Source organism: Dermacentor silvarum, chromosome 1, assembly GCF_013339745.2.
Source record: "Dermacentor silvarum isolate Dsil-2018 chromosome 1, BIME_Dsil_1.4, whole genome shotgun sequence".
NCBI lineage: Eukaryota > Metazoa > Arthropoda > Arachnida > Ixodida > Ixodidae > Dermacentor > Dermacentor silvarum.
The window spans coordinates 162,389,160-162,416,288 of record NC_051154.1 but is presented as its reverse complement, the minus strand read 5'-3'; the positions used below and the strand labels follow the sequence as shown (position 1 = coordinate 162,416,288).

Sequence of the window (27,129 nt, the reverse complement as noted above, 5' to 3'; positions counted from 1 at the left end):
GTGCAAAAAAGACGGGTATTGACGTCCAAAGCAAAGTGTCTGGGCTGCGGAAAGCGCTGTTACCAGTTCAAATTATGCTCGTTATCGTCTAATGTTTATTTTTACGTAACTAATAACAGTGTAGTAGTAGTAGTAGTAGTAGTAGTAGTAGTAGTAGTAGTAGTAGTAGTAGTAGTAGTAGTAGTAGCAGCAGCAGCACTAACAAACTTTTATTGTCCCTTGACCTTGAACACGCACCCACTGCCAAGACACGATCCCGGAAGATTCGGTGTACAACCCATGCTGAAATCTCGCACACGTTTAGTACAATTTATTTGCACATTGATAACATTTAATCATCACCAATTGACCCAAAGAGCAGTCACAAGTTGATTATGAGGCACAAATACATTGTATGTGTGGTTGCTTACGTATACCTGAAGTAACGCGGGCGTCCACTTTTCTCTCCCTGTGCCATCAGTTGCTGGCCAATCAGCAAGTCGTGGTGGAGCTGGAGTGCATTTTCCCCGAACAGTCCACCCTGCCTTCCTGTCGTTTGCTTCTCAAAGGAGAGATGCGCTACCTGCACGAGTCGGACGTCATACTATTCCTTGGGGTGCCACTGTGAGTCCGAGCGCACAATTGCTTTTCCCAGCTTGGCGGACGCACGTGTGCTGAGTTTTCGGCACGAATTTTGGTGTACACTAGACACTGCTGTCAAACCACAGGCGTCATCCGTTGATTTGCGACATTCTCGAGGCACATCATGTATACTTGTGACTCATTGTTTGCCAAGCGCCTCCGCTCTCGTGCTAAGGCCCTGTAAGCAAGCGCCGTCAACAGTATACGGTACTTGTCTTCTCCCGTAATGCTGTACCGTGGTCGCGAGTGCAGAAATTCTAATTTGCTATTCGGTTGTTTTCCTTTTCAGCTCCATAAACCATTATTATATCGCTTGTAGAACTGGCTGAAATTTTCTTTCTTGCTTTTTTTGTTGTTTATATTTATTACTACATGCTCCAGTGGCGATGCCATTGATCCGGCAGGTCGTGCCACAGTAAATTTTACGGTAGCACGTTCCGAAAATACGCGTAATTTACTGCGTAGTAAAGAGCGCTTCCTCGTTTAAGCGGTCGTGCGTGCGCTATCGCTGCTGTGGACCGAGAAATGTTCGGCGGCATTGCATGCTTGATTTCTTGCATTCGTGACCTTCGCCTTGCCTACCGGCCTTAGGGTGGCTATTTCTGAGAGGACCGTCGAAGGCAGCTTATCCTCTGGCGACCAATTACTGCCAAAGGATAGGTGCGGCACGGTAATTGCCCTTGGCTGAGCGGCTTACGGGAGTTCTGCTGACGGCAGTTCGGCTCCACTAAACGTGCGCGGAGAAACAACATATAGCAATGAAAACTTTTTCCTCCTAAGCTCTTATCCACCGGTCACTTTGTAACTGAGAAGTGTCTCTGTATTTTGTCGTCACGCTTCATCGTTTTCGTTGCCTCCACGTGGCTATTAACAACTTACGATGATGGGGAACTTAGGGTACTTGAGCGAAGCAAAGAAAGATGACGACTACGCAAATATATATATATATATATATATATATCACACCACGAGTAACTTGGAGGACGCTTAAGCTTCGCCTTTAAGAGTGGAAGGCGATAGCATTCAAATATCCCTGACTGCTTCCCACGCTTCCCGGCAACTGCAGCTTATATAACCGTAATGTTTCCCTACAAACGTTGGCGGCGAACGCTATGCACAAATGCGAGCTTTCTGGTTCTTTTTTTTTTCGCACGGCGGGATACGCCGATGCCGCGGATGTGCGGAGGCGAGCGCCATCTGGATGGTCTTGCAAGGAACCGAGCGGGGCGCGCCCCTCCAACTAAGAAAGACCTCAAACGGCAGCTGGAAAAGGGGTTTGAGTTTCCGCGTAACAGAATTATGTTTTCTCGTATATTGAAATTACAATCCGACGCTATCGTGTCTGAAGGTTGTGTGTAAGTCGTACTTAACGAATTTTCTGACACATTTTACTTTGAGAAAGTCAATCATTTCAGTAACGCCTATACGCCACGCGGAGTGCCGGCGTCGTTTGGGATGCCTGGTTCGAGATAATTGTTCACAGATCATGTGTTCACGCCTCAAGGACAGCGAACGCATTGTTTTTTTTTTTTTGAACTATATATACTCTTTCTATTATTCTTAAGTCGCAAGTTACGAACGAAATACGAAAAAAAAAACATGCCAGACGTTGGGCCCGGGTTAGTTGTGCAGAAAAACTAACCCAGACCAATGCGGCTGCTTTTCTTTATTTTTAATATTTATTTTTTAACTGTTCGCGTAAACCCAGCTGTTACTGACACTTCAACACTCACGAATCGGGCAGACTACGAGGAATGCAGTATAGCTGGCGTGGACTAAAGATGCCGAAATCTCCTGCTCACATCACCAAAAAGAGAAAAAAAGAAAGGTTACAGCAAGAATGCATTAATTTAGAATCGGAGCTGTATGTGAGGCCTGCAAATCGATCATTTAAGAGATGAGGTTGACCAAATCAATGGCGCTGTATCAGCGCGTTTATCTTTCTTTTACTCTTTTTTTTTTTTCAGAAGATGCCAGTCCTCTGCCCACGCCGCCATCCCCTCTCTTAGCACCATCTCTGTCTCGGCTTGCCACTCCGGCCTATATATAACGTGTATGAGAGACTCCGTACTTTTTAAGCGAAGCTTTATAGGCTCACAAGTTTCGGCGGTGGTGGTGGTGGTGGTGGTGGTGGTGTCACGCTGAAAAGTGGGCCGATCCTGGTGGTAGTGCAGAAAGGGTCCAAGCTCAATGGCACATACCCCTGTGGGCTCGGGGACCTGTAACGCGCCCTTGAACTACCCTTGTCGCACGTGGGACCCAAAGAGACAAAATCACCAGCCCTTTCCTGTCGAGAAAATGGGGGTATGTGAAGCTTGTCTGTCGTCCGATTCTAGCGTGAGGGCTTTCGAAGCCAAGGCGAAACGTCAGCGAAGAGCCGCGGACCCCGAGTTGCAGGAGCGCGATGCTGAGGCCAAACGTCAGCGAAAAGCCGCCGGCCCTGAGTTTAAGGCAAACGAAGCGGAACGCCCGCGAAAGCGTCGTCTTGCCACAAACTTCGCCTACCAATTTTCTCGACAGGGGAAGGGCTCTGATTTTTTTTTCTCGCTGTGAACGAAATTTAAAACCGAACTCTATGGGCTTGTGGCAATATAACGTGGCTAGGACATAGAACTTGGCATCGGGAGATCTTGTGGTCGGTATGGGCAAACAAATGCCGAAGTACTTTGCTGCGGACTAGTGGGTTCATTCCGAACAAGCAGTGTGCTGCACCAAATGCAACAACAAGGACGACAAAGAGATAGGACAGCTCTGTCGTATAACTTTGTCGTCTCTCTTCTTACATTTCGCGCAAATGCCGCACATCTTCTACTTATATAGGGTGCCCCAGATAACGTTATCCAAGCAGTTCAACGAAAACATATATTTCAAAAACATGGTGCAATACACGATCTTGAGACCTACGGTGCTGGTCGTCAGAATTGTATGACGACCGAACACCGTATGTCTTAAGATCGTATTTGGCACCGTGTTTCTTTTTTTTTCTTTTTTTTTTAACAGGGTTGGCCAAGGTTAGCTGGCTATAGTACCGCGCCGAGACGGCCGGAAATATCTTAAGTGGTCCGTGAACGTGCGTGGGGGACGCCTACACCCATTATTGCCGGTGCACGATAGACATTCTAGCCGTGACTTCTAAATTATTACGCTGTCTCAAAAAAAGAAGATTGTATATCGTGTGTTTCAGCGATGAATTTCCCTCGATGAATTAAGAAAAATGTGCGATTCGTGACGGAATATTACATTTTGCAGGACAGATTCGCAACAAGGATGCACAAAACTACTTCACGGATAATTAGTAGCCTAATTACCTAAAGTTCACTAATTAACTTCATAAATAATAATGTTAGGCAACGGAGGCTAATTGGACGTTTGTGGCTAATGGCGAGCTCATAACAAATCAGCTTTGAAAACCGATAGAAAACTCTTCTTTAAAAAAATGGGCCCTTAATCGCTAGCTACCAGCACCAATGACAGTTCGCTTTATTTCTTTAGGGGGATTAGCACAAATGCGCGCCGCCAGCCGAGATCGTCTCGCGTATATCATGGCGCTCCGGCTGACGCGCAACGGGATGTCACACGCCTCGCACGTCTCCGCGTGACGTAATTATAAGGTGTGGTTACGCGCACTGCTGACGGGCTCCGTCTCGGTTTCGCGCTGAAAATGAAGGGCAACTCTTCGTGTCAACGTGCCGTAAAGGCTTTTTCTCCGCTTTAAAAGGTGATTTATAATGCGTTTGCCATTTGGTACAAAGGTCCAAGTGGCATTGGTGGCCTAAAGTTAATAATCAGAAAGTTAGTTAACGAATCTTAGTTAATTAATCTACTCAATGATTTATCCTGGCGTTTTCTTTTGACCGATCTCTTAGGGAACCTTGGCCATAATAAAAAAACTACCGTTGTGTCTCGAATGCCCTATTTTCAATAATTAGATAGTCGTCACTGAAACACATCGTATGTCCACTTCCATATATGCAAAATCCCTTCAATGAATGATGGAGAGCTTGTCCTCGTAGGACGCCTAAAAAGATAAGTCCAGCAAAGCGCGAGCAAAATACATGCAGAGTATGTACAAACTGGTCTGCGGTTTAAATACGAGTATTAGACGCGCTAAGAAGTGCCCATTATGAAAATTACCCTATTGATACGCTGTGACAAATATCAGAGCGCTGCTTTTCATCGCCGGTGCGCAGACTGAGTGGCCTGGACGAGCTGCAGATGGCGGGCCTCTACCTCGAGGATCTGTGCATCCACGACATGACGCGCGACATTGTGCTGGCTGAGTGGCAACACGGCGCCAACCTCGAAGTCTCCTACAGAGAGGTGGGCAGAACATGCTAAGGCCTTCCTCGCTCATTTATGTCCAAGGACGACTCCATTTCACGAAAAAAATAAGAGCGCCATAATTGCTTCCCGATAGCGGCGATAAAATGTAACACATACCCACATATGCGTATTCTTTTCTTTTTAGTTCGAACACACATTTGTTTAAAAATCGTATAAAGCACAAATAAGCGCAATTCGTCCGGTCCAGGTGGATTAACATGAAGGGGTAGACATGCACGGAAAATCGCAATGTTTCGGTGCATAATTAAGAAATATAACTTCATTACATTTATTAAGGTTAAGACACATGTTCACATTTAAAGCCAAAAGCAGTAGCTCATATGTCTTCTGACCAGAAAATTTAAGGCTAGCATCACTGCTGAGATATCCGTCCTGAGGCACATTGGCGTTCCAGCTAGATAACAGTTTCCCTAAAGCCAAGATCGAGGCGGTCCTAATTGTAACGTTAATGCATTTTTAGCATAGTTCGGGCATGGATTCTAGATTGTGGTTCTATACTCCTAGGTTTCTAAGACATGACTTCACTGATGCTCGGCTTTGCTATTGAAACACGACCATATAAAGCAAACATGCAGACAGTGAAGCCAAGGAAAGCATAGGAATAATTACTTGTGATTGAAATTCAAATGTAGAAAATAACGAGGAAAAGGGAAAATGAAAGTGGACACAAAGATAACATGTCGCCGATGGAAAACGAACCCACAACTTTCGCCTTCGCGTGCGTTGCACTACCAATTGTGCAGCGGCGACGGCCATCAATCCGTCCACTATCTTGGGTATTTACGAGTGCTAGCCCTGAGGTGTTAGCTAGCGCCACTCAGGGCCATAGCGGGCGGATGGGGAACGTCTGTTTTTGCCCGACGGCGTCACGTAACACATGAACTTGGGAGAGCACGTTCATGGCTGATAAACCCTCGTAAGCTAGCTAATGACATCAACGCTGCCAGATTTGAGGCCGTCGTTATGCCACGGCGGCCGCATTTAGATAGGGGCGAAATTCGAAAACACCCGTGTACTTAGATTTAGGTGCACGTTAAAGAATCCCAGGTGGTCCAAATTATTCCGTAGTCCCCCACTACGAGGCGCCTCATAATCAGAGCGTCGTTTCGGCACGTAAAACCCAATGAACGAGAAGAAGGGAAACAGAGGGGCTCGAAGGGGTTTGTTTCCCACCGGCGACATGTTATCTTTTCTTCCTGTTTCATTGTTCTTTTTCCTTGTTATTTTCTAGGTTTCAATTTCCTTAGCTTCATTGCCTGTAGGCTTTATATGGTCGTGATTGACAAAAATCGATCCCCTTTGTTTCCCTTCTTGCGATTGAAAAAGTGTGATAAAGCGAATACTTAAAAAATAATTAGTGAATCTTTTTTTTTTAATTTCCGCTCAGTCTTCAAGGAATCCGCTTGAAGAGTCAGAACAGCACTATGAGTTTCAACTTTAGTAATCAATAAAAAAGGTGGGTGGTTGAAAAACAGCACATTTGAAGCGGTAGCTATTCCCAACTTGGCTGTTGCGATGACTTCTTTTTATCGCTCATTGCTATGACACGTCGCAATGATCACATTATACGTAGCTCGAAGCTTACTTAGAAACAGCTGCATTCTGCTAGTTCACTATAGGCAGATTTTTCGCAGGATGGACACATGCATTTTTTCCCCACTAAAACCACTTTACGTCCAATTAACTTGGAATCGCCCGTTGATGCCCCTTTAAGTTCACATTTGCGACCATGATACTGCTTAAAATCTTGAACGCCGAACCCAGCTATGCAGTAATGGCGATATGAGGGTAAAAGAAATACGCCTGCCCTGGCACTGAAAGCAAGGCCGATCCAAATAGGTCGTGGAACTTCTGGCGAAAAGCGGTTCAAAATCTATCGTCACCGACACCAGCAAGGGTGGTTATGGGAGCAGCGCCGAAAGCGTGACTATGTGAGGAGGGAACAAAACATTGAGAAAGAAAAAGCACTTTTCGATTTAGGTGAGAAATGGTGTGATTCATTGAACGACAATAAAATTTCGAATGAACTTTATATACGCGTGGCGAGGTAGGCAAAGACAAGTCCATTTTACTCTATCATTAACAATAAATACCCCTTTTTATGAGCCTACTATAAAAGGGAGGGGAGGCGTTGACGCCACTATCACTTCCAATGCAATACAGCTCTCGGAGTGCAGAAAGGCGTGCTTGTAGAGTTCATCTGCTACAATGCGCCCCCGTCACGCGTTGTGGTGTTTTGCTGCTTGTCAGCGATTGTCTGAATTCTGGTGACGCGGGTGGTTTCAACGTTCTTTAACGTGTTCTGTCAAAAGTGGTGAGTTACGACTCCCAGATGACTGTTTACTTTAGCTCTTCTCTTGCGGCTGCGCTGGCCCACGGGCTTGGCATGCGACGATGCGACCAGCACTCTACACCCAAAGTTCTCGTCGCCCTTCAAAGAAATCATGTTCGTGCGGGCGCGCGATTAGTCACCCGTATACGGCTGACCCTTTGCCGCATCGCTTTCCGCGCTGTAAGCTCGTAACGCCCATCGAGTCGAATTGCGGGGATTTGAAAATACAGCTCTAATGGCAGGCCATCAAAACAAATTTCGCGCTTATGTGAACAAAAAGGACGTCACTACTGTTTTTAACGGAGTTGGCGTCACATTATCGCCCCCCCCCCCCCCCCCCCCCCCCCCCCCCCCGCTGGAAGTGTTCCCTCGTCACACCGATGGCGCTAAGTCCCGTGAGCGGCCCATGGACCGCCATGTTTTGAACGTATGGGCTTCTATGGAAGCTTCGCTACCAGGTATATTGACCTTGCTGAAAGTCTTTATAGCTTCTGTCAGTGCACTACGGAATATATTTAGCGTAGTAATTTTCGTGCCGCGGCCTAAAGATGCATGTGCGCACGAAAGTTGAAACTTGTAATAGCCACCTCTGTAAATAATAATAATAATAATAATAATAATAATAATAATAATAATAATAATAATAATAATAATAATAATAATAATAATAATAATAATAATAATATAAACAGAGCGGTTGCATTGTGAATATTGATTAGGTCCCTATCTACTTGGCAGGAGCTGGTCGGTAACTGCGGATTGCCTCGTTGCTCCTGTATTTATTATTTCGTCGCAATATTACTGACCAGTAAACGCTTACTATAGGAACATTAGAGGAGGACCAGGCGCATAGCCGTGGAAGTGCCGCTCCGCTTTAGTGATGCTGCTGTTTCGATTCACTGAGTGATCCACGTGTGTCGTATCCGCGAGTGTGTTTTTACTAAAATGAGCGCAATGGGGGGCGGTGAGCGCAGCAAGAGCGCAAGAGTCAGACGCTCGAGGAGAACCTGGTGAGGCTGGAGGCATGGCGCCAGAGGGGCGACGAGTTGCTCTACTCCATGATACCAAAGTCTGTGGCCGACCGGCTGCGCCGCGGAGCCCATCCCGTCGACACATGCGAGGTGCGTGTATACACAGTACAACGCGCCTCCATCCCGAGACTACATGTGTACCAATTCTTGTACCCACTTTTCCAAATAGACCTAGAGGCATCATTTAAATATGCTGTTCAATCTCACTCTGTTCCAATTCTCACCAACATTGTAGACAGCCTACGAAGGCTACAAAGAATGCTTCGAGGCCAAGTTAATCAAGTAATAGAACGTTTTAGGCATAGAGTTTCATACAAAAATTGGAGGACGTTTAAGCTTGACTTTTAAGAGTGGAGCGCGATAGCATTCAAAGATCCCTGACTGCTTCTCACGCTTCCCGTCAACTGCAGCTTAGGCAACCGTAATGGTTACCGGGAAACACTGGCGGCGAACGCTATGCACGAAGGCGACCTTTCTGGTACAAACGCGGCCTTTTGCGTGGGGCGATCCCGGAGATATTGCACAGCCGCGCCAAAAATATTGCATAATTTTCGTTTTTATTTCGTACTTGTAATATTTCAGTCTGAGAAGATTTAACATAAAAGGCACGCGCTGTGGGTATTTGTTTCATGACATTTGTTTGGGGATTGTCATTCTCAAAATTCCGAGGAATAGCTTTGCCAAGTATGCAAGGCAAGGTATGAGCAACTATAATGATAGAATGGTGTGGCAATATAACCCGCATATACCGCATGCTATATAGCAAGGCGTGGCATATACATGTACCTAAATATATTCGGAGGGCCTGCGTGGTTGGCGATGATTTTCTCCGCCACCCACCGACATCGCACGCCGACGCCGGATTTTCTGCAACATGGGGCCCTTAACGCTATCGCGTTAATAATTACTAGAGGGAACTTGTCACGCTAGTGTCTACGGTAGCTGCAGGCGGGGCGGTTTAGCCAACATGGAAATGATGGGTAGTACGTGAATATGCCTGAACTTCGTCCTTCATCAAGTGGCTTAGTGAATCTGTAAACTGGTCATTTTCAACAAATTACTGTGTAATAAATAGTCAAATAAACGTTATTAAGATTGTCCGATGGGAAGGATTCGAACACAGGACCTCTAGTACAGAAGCCCGATATAGAAACCATTAAGCCATGAACGCATGCATCCACAAGCAGCATAGAACGCCCTTGTGATTTTTTCGCGGGCAAGCAAGCGCATTGAGACGCTTGACGCGTTTCGATTTGGTCACCTCGACAGGCTGAACCGCTCCAATTAGTAGCGATCGTGCGTGTTCACAGTCTTCTGCACTTAAAAAAGTAAATATTGCTCTGAAATTTAGGACAATGAAGGGAAATAAAGCGTAATAAACAAAGCCACAAGAACGAAGATCAGACAAATCCATGTACAACCCACCATTCCCATGGTGGCTGAGTTCCCTCGAGTAATTATTGTAGGAAACTCGGCGGTTTTAGGAACGCGTCTCTGAGACTTGACGCCATCTTGCGTCGACAATAATAATAAAAGAAAACAGAAAAGTAAGTAGAAATGTCGTTGCTATAGTTTAACACCTTGCGTATTCTAACCTAAGAATAAAGCGTAGCTTGCTAAAAAAAAATCCAAACGATAGCATGACTACGCTTTCTTGTGCGCAGGCCAAGTTTCAGCTGGGCTTTCAGGCAGGCTGCTCAGCCGCCATCTGTTTGGACAGCAAAGTAGACTGCGTCTTTCTTCACTTCGATTTTGTCTTCACGAAGTTATCTTCTTTGCCGGCTTCGCCAGGATTGAATGAGACTTAAGACTGTCCGCTTAGCTGCCTTTTTAGCTGACGCTGACAACTGAAACACACTATGTGTGCAGCTTCCCGAGAATGACCGGCGGCTGCGAGGCATTGGTTGCCCTCCACACCAAAGGCGCCTTTCAACGTGTTACCGATCTCTTGGTGAAAGACATACTTGCCGCATATAGGACCCGCACAAAAAGGACGACATTGACCATGGCACGGGCGGCACTCGCAACAGATTTATATAGGGTGCAGATCCATAAATACGTGTGCAGAAACGCGCATTCACAGGCTAATCACAATACTTGACACAACCAGCGCTGGAACAATGTCGTCTCCGACTGATATAAACAAAGCGATGTGTCACTTACACATCTAGTGTTCTTCGTTTTTATATATAGTACGCTTCCATTAATGACGTGCGGTCTGATTCTTGCTTCCGCCGAGAATATTTACCTCACCGAAACGTCGTTCACACATACAGGCCTTGCAGTGCGTGGGCAAATGTTTGGCAACTCCGCAATTGAACCACTCCGTTTTTCTTTAGGTCATGTTCCCTGGCTTGTTTCTTTATACGGCGCCCTAGATAAATCAGTTGGAAGTGCCACCCGTGTCCTCGTCATTGTATCTTCTTTTTTATAACTGTCCGCTTCGCGGCAAATACATGTATGTCTTTTAGCAAATGTAATTAGGCCACGACTCTCTTGCAGCGACCTCTCCGTGCTGCGATGGTTTCCTCCGCTTGAGTAACATACTCAGACCCTTCTGCTTTTGAATGCGCTTCCTTTTTCGTTTTTTGCCCGTGAAGGTTAATAACTGAAGAAGGTCGTGTTCACGGGGCGTTCATTTTACACAGCTCAGAGCTTTTCGTCAAATACTGATGACTTCTGGCAGCAGCGATATGTTTCAGGAAGTGTCCTTAAATCTTAAATTTTCTTTAGTATACTCTTCTTCGCGCTCCATCTTTAGCACTCCATCTTTTGCGCGCTTATTACAGCAGGCAACTATCAGGAATTACAGGTCGCTTTTGGGTTTTAACGTAATTTTGGATGATTCCTTCCTTCTTGCATGATGAAGTGCAGCGAAACCTTCGAAGCAATGTATGCTATTATCGGCCTCTGTGCTTCATTTCATTTTTTTTTTTCGGTGCAGCAATGCCCATAGTAAGGTGAACATTGGTGACTCTGACTTATGAGCTATGCGTCGCGAATACGCGAGGAAAATTTATTGATTAAAAATTATAAATACAAAATTTGGTACGATTGAGAATATCGCGATTTCATTCTATGTCTTCGACCAGGCACATCCTCCTGACTAACCAGTATTCGCCTGAACACCGCATCATTAATTCGCACCTCTTTGCAGCTGCATGTGACAAACGCTTTAATCAATAATGCATTTTACTTTTGTGCCTACCATTACACAGACGTTCGACAGCGTGACGGTACTGTTCAGTGAGCTGGTCAACTTTCCTATGGCGTGCCGACATCTGAGTCCCATGCAAGTCGTCAGCTGGGTGAACGCAACATTTTCTCTCTTCGACTTGATCACGGATCGCTACCACGTCTTCAAGGTGCGTCTACCTTGAATGCCGAAGGAGGTAAAAGATAAAGAATTGCAGTAATGGTGGAAATATTTGCAAAAACGTTATTACAATTACGTTTCGTACATATTCAACAAGAGGGCCTGTATTTGTCAAGGACTTGATAAAGACAGTTTCGCTGCACGAACAAAGACAATTTTGGCGCCTTCGTTATCCTCTTGTTCCCGCTAGTGAAACAGTGCAGTGCAGCATTTCTCTAAGTTCTTTGCACAGCAACTGAGCAAACTGAATGCCCATGGTCGTTCTATATCACTACTTAGCATGACGATGCACTTCTCACTGCCTACGAAATCTATGAGGTACCAGATATTTAATGCGCACCTTTATCCAGCCTTTACAAGTTAATCAGTGCATCAACGTTCGGCGTTTCCACGTGGTCTCCCTCCAAAATTCTGACTATAGCACGTTAAATGCTGCTTAGCTTCTGTACTTCGTCGATAAGCGGCGTAGTCACCATGGCATAACTGTTAGGCCATAAGAATGTGCTGTGCTGTCTGCTCAGGACTCTAACCGATCTTTCACAGGTGGAAACTGTTGGCCAAGTTTACATGCTCGTGAGCGGTGCGCCTGAACGACGAGAAGACCATGCTGAACAGGTCTGCGCAGCAGCGCTGGAAATGCTCTTCTCGTTCCAGGGAAAGCGACAACCCTTTGACGAGCAAGGCACATTCCTGAGACTCGGTAAGACGTGCGTGCGTCTTTTTTATGTGTCACGTGCCTGCACTGCATACAAAAAGAATGCGCAATAATAACAACAAAATAAATCAGTTAAAAACCGCACAGGTACAATCAAATATATTTTCTTTATTGAAGGAAGCAAGCAAAAAATATTTCGGACTATTTGATTTCTCAACCAAAATAGGTTAACGGAAAAGCTGCGGCCGCTGAGCGCCATAGTAACAATGAATGTAGTCACCGAAAAATTTTGCAGAAATTCGCACAGTTGTCTCCTAATGCGTAGCATTCTTTGGCTCGGCTAGCACTTTTCTTGGCCTACGTATATCCTAGTTTATTTCTTTTATTCCCCGTTGGCCCACCCCAAATATTAAGTTGGCCCACCCCCAAATTTAGGTTGACCAATTTGTCATATATGCGTGCCGTCTCGGGAAACGCGAGCGCCGGCGTCGAAGGCGACTGCCATGCTACCGTCGGAGCCCTCTCCCGCAGAGGTATAGAGTAGAGCACTGCACGGGCTCGGGCTTACCCGAAAGCCCGGGCACGGGCCGGGCCGGGCCGGGTAGAGGAGTTTTTTCACGGGCTCGGGCCGGGCTCGGGCACGGCGTGTGCTTTTTGACCCGGGCCCGGGCCGGGCTCGGGTTTTTTGACGCGGGCCCGGGCCGGGCTCGGGCTTTCTGCGAGTTATTCTCGGGCTTCTCAACTCTGAAAAACATGTATTTTTCGGTCTCGGGCCGGGTTCGGGCCGGTTTCGAGTCGGGCTCGGGCCGGGCTCGGGCTTAAGGTAAAGGGGTGGCGGGCCGGGCCGGGCGGGTAACGTAGAATATTTCCGGGCCCGGGCCGGGCCCGGGTCTCGCCATAAATGTTTTGATCGGGCTCGGGCGGGCCGCCCAATGTAAAAACGGGCCCGGGCCGGGCCCGGGCCGCAAAAATCGGCCCGTGCAGTGCTCTAGTATAGAGGGCGGTGAGAGAAGAGGAGGGCTGTCGGACCGCTGTCCTTCCTGAGCTCTTCACCGCATCACCTAAACTTTCAGGCTCCCAAATCTCTCGCGCCACAGCACGTGCGTCTCAAAGCGCTAGTTGGCGTTCGGCGATGAAGGCGCCCAGAAACTCGGCTGAGCTATAGCACATGCCCTTAGTGAAGAAACTCCGAGTACGAAAACTGGCGAAGGAGCCCGAAGAAATTTATTCGCTTTGAAACGGAAGAACGAGCCAAATAAATCAATTCGGTTATATTCAAGAACTTATGCGTTTGAAGGCGTGTATTTGTGGCAGTGAGGACGTTTATCAAGGCTTGGGAGTGTTTGTTTTGTTGCAGAACGGAGCCGGCGACCGGCACATCGGCGGTGGTCGTACGCATACGCCGACTCATTATACAGGGTATTCGGGGTCAATTTGACACTTGCCGGTGAGAGACGAAAAGAAGCCATGGCTTCAGCAAAACTAATTTTATTGGACACCTGGAAAAGGGACATAAATCTGTAAGACGTCAAAGTGACATCACTCAAAGAAGCCACCATTAGCATCCACAACTGCCTTGAGGTGGCTCCGCAATCTGCCACATGCGACATTCACAGTGTCCCGAGGGAGAGCCGCAAAAGCCTCCCGAACCTCGTCGATCATCTGGGCTTTTGTGTTACTGCCATTTCTGTTGGCTACCTGCTCAATCACGCCACACACATAATAATTAATAGGATTGTAACCAGTGTAGTTAGAGGGCCAGACGTTGGGACCGGTGTAATCGTAAAAATTCTCGGACAACCATTTCTAAGTTTTCCGAGTGGTATTATAGGGAGCAGAATCTTGCTGTCACGCGTAGGGTCGGCCACCAGCCATCCTTTTCACCTAAGGCTTCACAGCACTGTACAGCAGCTCCCCATGCCCATTCGAACTGAGCCTGAGTTTCTGTGGAAAGACGTGTGGGCATCTCATTACCCTCACTGGAGACACAATCACCATCACACTTTGGAGAAATCTGGTTTTCATAACATGCGGAGCATAGAACATCATCTTCAGCCATGGCTTTATAGTCTGTATTGCACCTCTGAACTTCATGCCGTATTGCTTCAACAACATTTATTGTGTATTGAGCAGCTATCTTGTAGCTGCTCGGATATCGCAATTTGGCCGCCCGGTACAAATCATTATTACGCAGGTAACTCTTTTATAATGTTTTGGTAGCTTTCCTCCTCGTGTCTATTGCAGTCCGGTTTGATTTTATGGCTTGATCAGAACTAAAAAATAATTATTATATGTAAATTAAAGCAGTATATTGACAATGCATATTTCTATCGAATATACAAACTGTTAAATTTACTCCGAACACCCGGAATGTGTGCATTGCTGTGTTGAGCCATGTCAGTCTATGACGCCGTTTCCGTAACACGGAAGTCTGTGGAAGACCTCGAAAAAAAAACCTCCTGTGGTAAAAAAAAAAACGTGATAAAAAGAGTGAATAGGAAGATCTGTCTAAGCTTTCTGGCTACATGACACAGACAGAAAACAGCTAACGTTTTACAAACAGCTGTCATGCCGTGACCTCTGAACTGGGGATGCAGTGAGACAGCGATGATAACAATGACAATAGCTCAACAACGACTATAGCATGGCGTGACATTGGCATCCCAGAGGACCCTCTCTCTCGGGGATAAGCTGATTCAGAAATGTGATGTACTCGTATTAGCGCGTTACAGTCACCTACACGACCAAGTGCTCCAATATCGTAAAATGTTGCCTCGCTGCTTGCCTCCTTGGCCTAGAGGAAGTACGAACCATGGTTAAACTCCCCCGTTGATGTAGTTAATGTTTTTCTTTAACAGCATTTATGCTTTATTAATTTCCCCAAGTGTACTCTTCTATACTTAAAACGTGCCTTCAACACAGTCTATAGTACCGTTTACATCGCGTTGTCTGATGATCTGGCCTAAGGAAATTATTTTCATCATAAGTAGCCTCTGCTCTCCTAATTGCATGTATTTTTTGCCAACGCCTTCTAGAGACTTTACAACACCGTTTAGTTTACGTCCAGTGACGGTCTGGCCTAACACAATTGCTGTATTTTTCGTCTGATAAAGGTGTGCTTTCACAATTTATAGCTTGTAAATATGTGTTCCTGCAGGTTATGGTGCGCTGGAGCACTTCGAAAATCACTGAAGTGCCGGGTTGAAATGGGAGGCGCCTGCAGCTTGTTATACGCAGGAGACATCTATTCTTCCGGGCGATTTTTGTCTGAGATACTGCAAGGGCTGGCCAGATAGAGTATTTCAATTGTCTAGTAGCATCTTGTGCTGAATAATGTAATTAGTGAGTAGCTGGCTGAAGATCAGAAGTGAAGGAAGCAGTGAGATAATAAATTTTTAAGTGACTTCATTAGAAAAAAAAGCTGTCAGCTATACACAAAAGCTACATCATGTGCATGGTCGCTTGAAATCTAGGCTCTCAAGTATTAAGCTTTCATGGTCGGGTTGAATTTTGTCAAGAATGAAACAGTGATGGTGACCAGAAGTAAAACATTGACAGCTCGGCTGCCGCGGCACAGTGTTCGAATAGATACAAATGTGCCCCCCGTTCGTTTAAACAAGCACGGGGCGCAGTTACAGTCCTTGACAGCGTCTGTGCTTGCCACTGGAATTTTTACTGCTAAAGCTCTTGGAGATGTCTATTACACCTTGACAGAATTAAGGGCGAGTAAGAAAGCAAAAGACAGAGGCACTACTGTTGGCACCTACTGCTTGTGTTGTATGCAGCTTCTTGTGAGAGGCGAGGCTTTCGTTGTTGTGTTTGCCATGTAGGTAATTAATTGGCAGTATAACAAGCCAAGTACTGGCATTTTTTGAAAAGTGATAATCCTGTCAAAATTATCGAGCATGACGACAGGTGGTGGTTCTCGCTTGTAGTGATCCAATATAGGAGCCTTCTTTTTTACTATGTTCTTATATCGTATTCGATAAATGGGCTTAATTAATCTCAAGTCACGACATTCTTGGATGATGTTGAAGTACGATGTGACCAGAGAAGTTAATCGAACATAACTATGCCACAGCGCAGACGCGCCTCCATCGCGGCAAAAGAAGAAAGAAGCGTCATGAGCTTTCCTGTCTACGGTGATGCTAGAAGAGAGCGCCGTGGTAGCTGCTGACGTGTTGAGCCTCTCTGATGTGCCGGTATCTGTGTTGTCTGAGAATCGCTGGCACAGGCATGAAGGCGATTAAAATCGAGTGTCGATAAAACCGGCCTCTCGTAGTAATAGGAGAATGAATGTGGCTGTTACAACCGCTTTATAGGGGCCGCTCCGGGAACAATTATTCTTGAAAGCACGCACGGGAAAAGTTACTTCATGCAGTGCAAATCGTCAAACCGTGTCTTTCCATACAAACATCTGAATGATGTAGTCTATGGCACTCTATCTTATCACGTCACTAATGTAGCGCTGAAACACAAATCAGCTCAGCCCCGGACGCTGTAAAAAACAGTGAGGCAATGTGCAACAACTGCTCGATATAATCATGCAATGAAAAAGTTAAAGAAGAATGCTTCAGGGGAAAGAGAAATAGAGATCAATACTTTGTTTGAAATCAGTCGGTGGAGGCTTTCAATTCAGGGCTTAGTTGGTGCAGTTGTTCAGCGTGGATGTGGTGAACTTTACCAGGTACTCTTGGTGCCGGAAAGGAGGTGGCCTGTCAGCTAGGCCTAATTCCTACACCATGTGCTTTCAAATACAGCCTTCTGAATACTTCTGGCTCATATCTGATGAAAATCAACAAAGTGGTTGTTGTTTGTTTATTATATGATAAAACCTAAAAAAAATCGGCCACCAAAGGGACGAATATCCTAATCACCAAACACAGACCCCAGCGACTGAGGAACGTGTACAAAAAAGAGGAAAAAAAACTAAACAGTACAAGCCACATGCGAGCGTACAGTTTAAGCGAGCGTTACAAAAACATTCTCTATCTATACAAACGTGTCATAAAATGCTAAACACAGGGGGAAATAAAGTACATAAAAAATCTTTTGTAAGACAGACAGACAGACATGAACTTTATTTGGTGCTGAGGAACTACGTGCATGGGGACTCCCTGTGGGAAGTCCGTAGTAGTCGCTGCCCGCGTCCACGTAGGGGCAGGAAGACCATGGTCCTCCGCCCTTTCGCAGGCCCTCTGGACAGCCTGGAGTTGGACTGAGAGTACGCCGCTTTTAAGGGACATTGTCCCAGTTCGTTTCTTTGTTGAATGGTGCGCTACGTAACGCAGGGCATTGCCAGATCATGTGAGCCAATGTACAGAAATGCACACCACAATGTGGACAGTGCGGTTCTATATTTGGGGCGATGCGACTTAGAAAGCCCCTCGAAGGAAATGACCCTGTTTGGAGCATTCTAAAAGTCGACGTATGAGACCTGCTAAGCTTAGGATGAGGTAGTGGAAAACTCCTCCGCTCTAACTGGTAGTGAGAAACTATTTCGTGGAATGTAAGTAATGGGTCGCTGTGCTTAATTTCGTCCGGCCCCCCCAAAAGCTTCCGTACCACATGCGTACAGTTTAAGCGAGCGTTACAAAAACATTCTCTATCTGTACAAGCGTGTCATGAAATGCAAAACACAAGGGAAAAAAGTACATAAAAAATCAATTGTAAGACATGCATCTGCGAAATAAATATTACAAAGCGATTGTGTTCCCTTTTTGACAACCTTTTCTGACTACTATTTCTACACCGCCCTTGTGGAGTACCGCTTATCTGTGCAGCCCCTATGGAGAGATATTTAATCTGTTGGCGTTAATCTCCTCCACCACGTGTCGTAGGTATATAGTTTTTTTAGAAAAAAAGTGCCCAAATTGATTTAAAAATTTTCGATCCACAAAGTTTCCTAATTCGTAACTCCGCACAATATTGTCACGTTGTCGTGACGGTGCAGCATTAGACCATGTCACAACGGCGAGTCGCAAAACTATCTTTTTTATTGGGACGAACCTGCGTCCACAACAACAAGTTATACATTCGAGCAGAACGACATTGACGAGCACGTGCGTCGATCGTCGAAATCGGATCTGCCGGTCTATAGCGCTCCGCTATTTATACATGACTCGACGAAAGATTGCAGCCCAATCGCTGTTGCTCGCGTGCATTCCAGATTGTACAACACTGTTCGTGTCGCGCATGCAGTCTGATTGCAAAAGGTTTGGCTACAGCATAAGCAACGTATAGAATCAGCGACAACAATCGAGAATGTGCTGATACATGCGGGCGCGCCTTGCGCCTAGTGGTAACGTTAACAGTGATTGGCAGGTGAAAAACGGTCCCCGGAAAAAGGATGAACAAATGATAAACAGAGCACGGGTGTCAATATAGGGTGCGTAGGTGCGTTTATTTTAGCTGCACCAAATTATTAAAAATTGCTTGTGGCAAATAGCACAATGATAACCCTTGAGTAATCTATAAATTACTCGGTTAGGCGGCCATTACTTCTACGAGAAAGCAAAGTGCTTAATTGAGTCATTAACACAATTACGTTGAATAATTTTTAATTCAACGGCACATATTTACGTTACTTTACGGCACATATTTCAGTTTATGAATTGTAGCTAGAGAGTTGGCAAGGCAAAAAATTAAATTAGAGGGTTTTACGTGCCAAAACCACGATCTGATGATGAGGCATGCCGTATTGGTGGACTCTGGAATAATTTGGACCACCTGGGGCTCTTTAACGTGTACCTAAATCTAAGTACACGGGTGTTTTCGCCTCCATCGAAATGCGGCCGTCGTGGCCAGGATTCGATACCGCGACCTCGTGCTTAGCAGCCCAATATCATAGCCACTGAGCAACCACGAGGTGTTAGATTGCAAGGCATATCGACTTGGAAGGAATTCTGAGGACCGCGCTGGTTTCGAGATATGCGCCGTCAAAGCTGCGGTAAAAAGGCACTGTTGTTCCCCTTACTTTTTAAGAAAACGCTGTTATATGCATTGAAGCACAAAAGTAACTAGAACGCCGACGCATTTCGTCGGACACTTTGAAAATTAATATCTCGAAACTGGCGGAGTTCTGAGTATTCGTTCCAAGTGCCTTGCGAACTCACCGGCTACAATTCGTAGATTGAAATGTGTTACATAAAGTAAATAATTAAAAAGTTAATTAGCGTAATTATGTTATTTATTCACATTACGTACTTTGATTTCTTGTAGAAGTAATGGCAGCCTCATCGAGTAATTTAGACCAAGGGTTAGAATTGTGATAACTGCCACAGGAATCTTTTTAATTTGGTGCAGCTAAAAAAAGAAGATAACCTCTATAACAGCCCCATTCCGTAAACTGTATGTGTTAAATTGTCTAAATGGGACAAATATAAGACATTAGTTTACCGCTGATGTTAAATTATAGCGTTGTGTGCGCGTGCTCCGCAAAAGTTCTACAGGACTTTTAGGATTCCTGTATTTTGGACTGGTGCATAATATGTAAATGTTTTTCGCTTTGTATGTCCGAGCAAAATCAGTCTAAAGAATTCTGATATTGTTTTTATTTATGAGTTATAGAATCGTAAACTTTGTCAGTTTCATGTATCTTTTTCGAAAATTTTCTATTGTCGGCAGTTTTTGTGACAAAATAGAGGGCCTAAATATGAAATATGCTCCTGCCGAAGGGTAGACATTAACTTTATTCTTTAAATGCAACAAATCGAATAAGAATTCGTGCAGTGGATGCCGAGCAAAAGAATTTCTCTGGTCTTTGTATACGAGCTGCAGAAGTAAATCTCCATATATATATATATATATATATATATGTGTGTGTGTGTGTGTGTGTGTGTGTGTGTGTGTGTGTGTGTGTGTGTGTGTGTGTGTGTGTGTGTGTGTGTGTGTGTGTGTGTGTGTGTGTGTGTGTGTGTGTGTGTGTGTGTGTGTGTGTGTTACCAGACTTCAGCTAGGTTTCTTGCTCTGAACTCATTTACTGCGACAGAAGTACTACCCCCCCCCTTCCTCCTTCTTAGCACCATTCTCTTCGTGCAGACCTACAATTTTCCGCGAATTCCTTAAACTTTACCCAACAACTACAACACTCCTAAAATCGTGACGGCTACTGCACGACAGTATAATAACAAAAATGATGACAGCGATAATGACGATGACATGACTACGACGACTGTAGGACGACGACGCGAGACAACGGCAGAGGGAGCATTACGGCGACACTTATTTGACCGTTTTTGCATTCGAATTACATCACCAATCTGTGTTTCGGCCTCACGGATGCCACGACTCACGCAAAAGCTGCCCAATGTGAGTGATATGCAATGGCTCGGTGGTTAGCGGCCACAGCGGCGTGAGTTCCATCCCAAGTGTTGGGTAAGGTTTTTTTTTTTTCTTCTTTTTTTTTTCCTCTCAGTGTATCACGAGGCTGCGGGTGAAGAGGTAGTAGGACGACGACCGCTGATGCAGTGGCGCAACGGAAGGGACAGACGCATGGACAGCCGGACAAAGCAATTTCGAGCTCTTTACTGCTGTGACAGTAAAAAAAGGAACAGCGATAAGTCCCATCTCTTACCGCCGAAGTGGACGAGTTTAGTAGCGTACAGTTATGCTACAAGCAAGGAAAAAGGACGTAAGCTTCGTACCATCCCTGCCTAACGGGCTCGGAGAAAGTAGGAAGTGTCGCAAATGGAAACACATTGGATGATAGTCCTTCGGGGGAAAAAAATAAAAGAACTGCGCACAACAGAGATTCATTTCATCTGCTCTTGGAGGCGCGCGGAAGTGTCGCCGCCTTGCGGTGAGGTTAATTTATGCTCGAGGAAGTGTCTCGGGCGCAGTCTTTTCTTTCATCGGAGTACAAATCCGCGCACAATTTCAAGGCCTCCTGCGAAATGCTGTTTGACTTTGGCGAGGCAGAAAGTGCGCTGACGTAAGTTCGGGCTAGACGCCCACAAAAGAAAAAGTTGCACTCGAGACTCTTTACAAACATACTCCGAGGAGAGACACCTTTACGATTTAAGAAAATTGTACGGACGTTTATTACCGAAATGTGGTCAGAGAATTAAGTGACAAACCTTCGACAGTGCAATCTCCCAACTTGTGCTCTGTAGAGTTCACTGTGTTCTTGCTCGTCTAGAAGTGCAATTGGTGAGTCACGCCTATTACTTTTCACTTGTCAATAAGGAAAAGGTATAATATCGTAAGCAATTCAAAGAAGGACATCATTTGTTTCCCCGGAAAGACTGGTTGATTGGAGTGGCCCGAACTTCCTCGAAGTTGGCGTCGTTGTTAGTCTCTGTAAAGGAACCCACTCGCAACTAGAATAAAAACGTCGTTAAAACCTTCATTTTTGTCCTAATCACCAACATCTACCTCTTTTTACTCCCATTCCACCTCCACGATACTTTGTAGTTGGTCGGAACTTTGATTGAGGTCGACCTATCAGCATATTCATCGTATCAAACCTCTGTAAACACTGTCCGCAACGACATCGTCACAGTGCTACAGTGGGTAGCCCTCTAACGTAGGACGACCAAGAAATGTTAGGAAACGTGATTCTCAGCAAGCGCCAACTACTACTTGCTGGCCAGCAGTTGGGCAACACGCTCTCACATAAAAACATGTTCGACAACACGTTCAGGGGCCATGGTCAACACGAAACTTTATTGCTTTATTGTTGACATCGCATACGTGTCCTTTTAAGGTAAATAGTTGGGCGTATTTATTACAATGAAGCCTAGCACCGCTCGCCGCCCTAGGATGCGTATAGGTGTATAGATTGCGACGTGACTTAGCAGGTGACTGTCTTAACCGTCATTAATTACTTAACAGCATATATTGCAATGAGTACAGCGGAAGAAATTATAAATGATACAAATGGGTCACAATCCAAAAAATGTCATTCCCTCCTTCCCCGCCCATCTTGAATGAGGATAAAGGAAATAAGAAAAAGCACTAAAGCCTTGGCCACAAATTGCAGTGCGCACCACAAGGTGCACGATAGAATATATATATATATATATATATATATATATATATATATATATATATCATCAGCCTATATTTGTGTCAACTTATTTATGTCAACTATATTTATGTCAACCGGTTATCCATCCTAGGCATTATATGGGCTGCCCAGCTCCATTTATTCCTTTGTTCCCTTTCCTCTTAATATATATATATATATATATATATATATATATATACATACACCAGGAAAAGCACACGGCCGAAGGTGATGGACAACGCTATCGCTCATTTATGTTGCCGAGCTTGTCAACATTGTTCATGTGCAGCGCGCTGTTCTTGTTGTCAGAGCTGTGCTGTGTCAGAGGATGTTTAACAAGACAGATGTTGGCAATCACATCGCCCAACCATTAGAAAACATGTTGAACAGGGGTTGGAAAAATGTTACTCACTGTGAATAGTGGCCCTGAGGGTGTAAAATGTAATTACGCCTTTAAGACACCAGGCAAGCATCATACAACAAGGGGTGTTATTAGACCTATTTACACTGCTGGCTTCTCAGGTGTGTTCCTCAGTGGCTGTGTCCATTGTACTACCGACTTGTCCCCTGCTCGAAACACTGTGTGGCGACGAGCGCCCGGCATCTTCAGAAGCAGTAAATGCTTTACACAGAGCACTTTTGTACACTCTAAGCTGGTAATTTTGTTACGTCACTAAAGAAAACCAATAAACAATGTGGTGTTTTCTTCTCACAAATATTACAAAAATGCACCACGCGCACCAGTAGTAGGTCTGTGCGATTGGTCGAGGAACGCATGATGTAGTCTATTTGGGCTCTATTCGTGATTATTATATTCGAAAACGTGGGTCGATTGAAGTCACTTAAGGCAAATGTGGCAGAAGGGTCTTTCCGTAATTCTATGCCGGCACACATTTATCTGAATTTTATCCCACCCATGCATCATGTGCAATTATCATCTTCGCTCGCCTGTAGAATAATCAGATTATTAGAAAACTGCATGCGCGAAGTGATAGCAAGATACACGTGGATGAAGGTACTTTATTTTTATTTTTGTAAACAGCAGGTTCTATGCAGCGTCGATGACATTTCAGTGAAAGCAATTGTCTTGCGGAAAACAAAGTAGTCAGGATGGGTGAACATAAAAGTTTTCAAATACCAATCGAACACGAATACTTAACTTCAAATGTTGAACGAATAAGAATAATTATATTCAGATATATTTATTACCAAGTTTCTTTGACATGTTGGAAAATAGCAATTATGTTGCCACAAAAAGAAAGACTAGTAAGCCTAGTAAAACAATGAACGGGGGGCTAGTTGGTGCATATTCATGATTGTGTTGCGCTTAATATACACTGACGGAAGTTTTTGTTTTTTTATGTTCGTCCTTTAGTAATCTTCCGTCAGTGCAATACAATCATGAACTAGTAAGCCATTACAGTAAGAGCTTGTTTATGTGTGACCCTCGTTAATTCGTAAAATTGAGTGATTAGCATTATCTGTCTGATCTCGCCAACCCGTGCATCAATATGTAGCATCAAATGCTAATTATTACCTAAGAGGCAATTGGCGCGGCACCAGTTGTCATTAAGCGCATTTGTAGTCAAGCTATACGTTCAAGAACGCAAGTAGTGGCGCAAAAATAATGACAAATGAACGATTCAGAAGATGCGCTAGCACCCAACCAAAACAAAGTAATGGTGTATTGTTCGCTGTGACCATTGCTTAGAAAAGAACAGCGGGAACATATCCCTTTGTCCCACATTTTACGTCACATGCATGCGGTACTCCTGCAGCACAGCACGGACGTCAAGCCATTTCTGTTGTTTTCCATTCAGTGCGAGACATACCTTCAGTGTCAGCGAAGGACTGCATCTGCAAAGAATATAACTCCAGGTGTGAATATACAGGAGGGCATCTTCCATTGCGTGGAAAAAAATAATTGTTATTATAAATTTATAACCCTTACTGAGGATTTGTAATGCACCCAAACTTGCATGTTCCGTATAGCGTAGTTTAGCATAGCGCGATGCGCGTACACACCGTGGTAACAACCATCGCGGATCGCCCACGGGATCTGTTCAAGTTCCGGGTCCTGCTCAGGCACGTATCACGGCAACGGATCGCCCGTTATACTCTATTATAATGTGTTACAAGGAGCGCGATGCGCTGCACTCAGTGGCCAGATGAGCGCACGGTTGCCAGCTGGCACGTTTGCATGGTGAGGCCGTGTGGATGGGCGTCGTTTCAGTGGATTTACCCATTGGATCTGTACTTCGTAGCAAAGCATTCTTATTGCAGGTGGCCTCTTTTGCGCAATCGCCCTTCGTTGCGCTAAGTAGCGCCCTCACTGTTTCACCGACCCGCACCCTCTGCCACCTAGGGTGGCTTTTCCAAACGGCTTGGTGGTCCGGTGGCCGAGCTTACCATATGCGCTAAACTTCGCCATAATGGGAATGTGCCCAGCTAAGTAGCGCTAAATCGTTCACATTCGGAAGGTACATATAATCAAACGCAAACAATCGCGTAAGGCTCCGTACGGCTAGTAATACGATATTCGATTGGGTTAATATATTGGTATGAAAGCGAATATTAAACAAAATGAATATTGTTCTGGTGTCGAATTCGAATATTGCGGATAATATATTCAACTGAGCATTTAAAATTTACGATATTCGCACATTGCGACATTCCCGCAATGAAGCTTTCCCCTTTTTAAAGGGATACGGACACAAAATCTGAAAATTTTACGAAAATGCTGAAAATGAGTCCTCAGTGTGTGAATACACCGAAAAGAAGTAGTCACTTAGCTCATTTTTGAGCCGATGGCTTTATTTTTGGCGTTTTTGGCAGCGCACGCCTCGCCGCCCGACCCGCGGGAGTTGGAAGGCGTCCGACGCCGACGCGCCGACGCCGCCATCGCGAGCATGGATTCGAGTTCCGGTGCGTGTACCAGCGATGAGTACATGTCTGAAGACGAGGACCATTCCAACTTGGCAAGAAATATTACCGCTTACGGTTACGAGCCTTCCGCGTCAAGCGACGAAGAAGAGCAGGCGGCCGTGGAACAGCGGTCAGGTTTTCGAGAACCGTAGCGCGAAGATTTCGCCCTGCAACCAGACACTTATGTAATAATTATTGGTCATTTCCTGATGTAAATTATCGGCAGTGGCATAATCGTGTTGCTGCTGAAGATTTGCACCAGCAGCGAAGTAGAATACACTTGATTACTGAAATATTAGCTGTTTTTGCCTGTTTGAGCTCTGCGCCACCAAGTGGCAGCACCATACAGGCCGCTCACGTTTACGGTTCCACCCGAACGCCCGCGTTTACCCGATTACCGGACAAGTAAAGCTCTCTAATAGGCAAGTATCCAAAGTTTACGCACCTTCTCGTCTCTGGGAAACGTGTTGGACGGCGTGTCACGACCGACGATGCTGTTGTAACAGCAATGTCTGGGCATTTCCTTCCGCCGCGTCGAACGCGTCAGTATCGAGCGACGACCGCGGGAAGCCTCATGTAAGACGCACCACCTGCGTGGAGCGCCGACGGGGATAGTGTTTCAGCCGGACCACGTGCGAAGATCGCCGAAAGGGGTTGAACAAGCGCTACAAGGGACCGACACCCTAGGAAACACTGCGACAGCTGTGGCCTACCTTGGCCGTGGGCGGGTGTTATGACGTCAAATTTCAGCGTCTGCCGGCGACTGCTTGGAGGCAAGGTGCAACAGAAAATCGCAGAAAAAAGAGATGTTTCTCGTTCTTTTTTTCAAAGCAGCTTGTGGTATTCGTCATTTTCAACAATTCAACTTTTGTTCCGACGCAAAAAGCCACCCGCCAACTTTTGTGTCCGTATCCCTTTAACTTATCATGCAGGTCGATCAACGCAACTTATTTTTCGAACGGAGTATTTTGAATAATCTGGTCAACATTTTTAGATCAAGCACCAGGGCTGAGCCCGACGGTGCACTCCAAAGTAAGCGTCTGGTTTTTCTTCCCCTTAAAGGCGCGCGATGGTGAGCACATTTCTTTACGTGTAGCCAGTTGGTACGAATGTAGGAAGGGGCCCAAGCATACTGCGGCATCGGATCTTTGTGTAGCCACTGCCGCCAACTTAGGTCGGGCAAAAACGTCGCCTCTTTCTTAGTATGGTAGACATAGTCTGACGCTACACACAAAATAGACCCCAAATGAATCGACCCTAGGTCAAAAGCGACCAGCATCAAACTCATCAAGTAACATCTATTTTGTCATTACTATATATGAATAGGGTGCAAGCATTCATTGAAATAATCTGCTCTGATGTAACTATATGCAGCCATTGATATAGAATCGCTGACCTTCGAGCACAATTTTTTTGAATGAGTTTATTTCTCCTGTTTACAACAGAAGGGAAGCAGAAGCTAAAGGTCGTGTGGCCTGACAAAGGCTTCTGCTCCTACAACAATTGGGCACGCAGGCCGTACGCAGCAACATGAATCATGCAGACATACTGTAATCAACTGCAGTGCCGCGAGACAGAATATTATTTTCGTAAAACCAGAACATGTCTACAAGAAATATGAGAATCCGACAGAATACACTTAAGGTAGATTTTGTTTCAGACCAACTATAACCTGAAAACAAAAGAAACAAAAAACTGGTAATTTATACTGCGGTTCTAATCAGACAAGCTTAATATTATTCACAAGGAGAAGTTTTGTATAATTTATTCGAATCTTCCATAATTTCAACTAGAAAATCATGTGGGAGATTTAGCAGCGAAGGTGCCTGGTAACTG

General features: G+C 45.2%; 1 protein-coding gene across 3 annotated transcripts in view; it reads left to right on the top strand.

The window, feature by feature from the left end:
- Window positions 1–27,129, top strand: part of LOC119436320 (soluble guanylate cyclase 88E) — a 57,887-nt gene that overhangs the window by 9,689 nt on the left and 21,069 nt on the right. For all 3 annotated transcript variants that reach the window (XR_007463789.1, XM_049656981.1, XM_037703138.2), the window contains 5 exons: window positions 461–603; window positions 4,812–4,941; window positions 8,272–8,418; window positions 11,547–11,693; window positions 12,248–12,404. Coding sequence is in view for 2 of the 3 variants with exons in the window: in XM_049656981.1 (XP_049512938.1) it covers window positions 461–603; window positions 4,812–4,941; window positions 8,272–8,418; window positions 11,547–11,693; window positions 12,248–12,404 (724 nt within the window). In the remaining variant the exon portion in view is untranslated. The remainder of the gene's footprint in view (window positions 1–460; window positions 604–4,811; window positions 4,942–8,271; window positions 8,419–11,546; window positions 11,694–12,247; window positions 12,405–27,129) is intronic.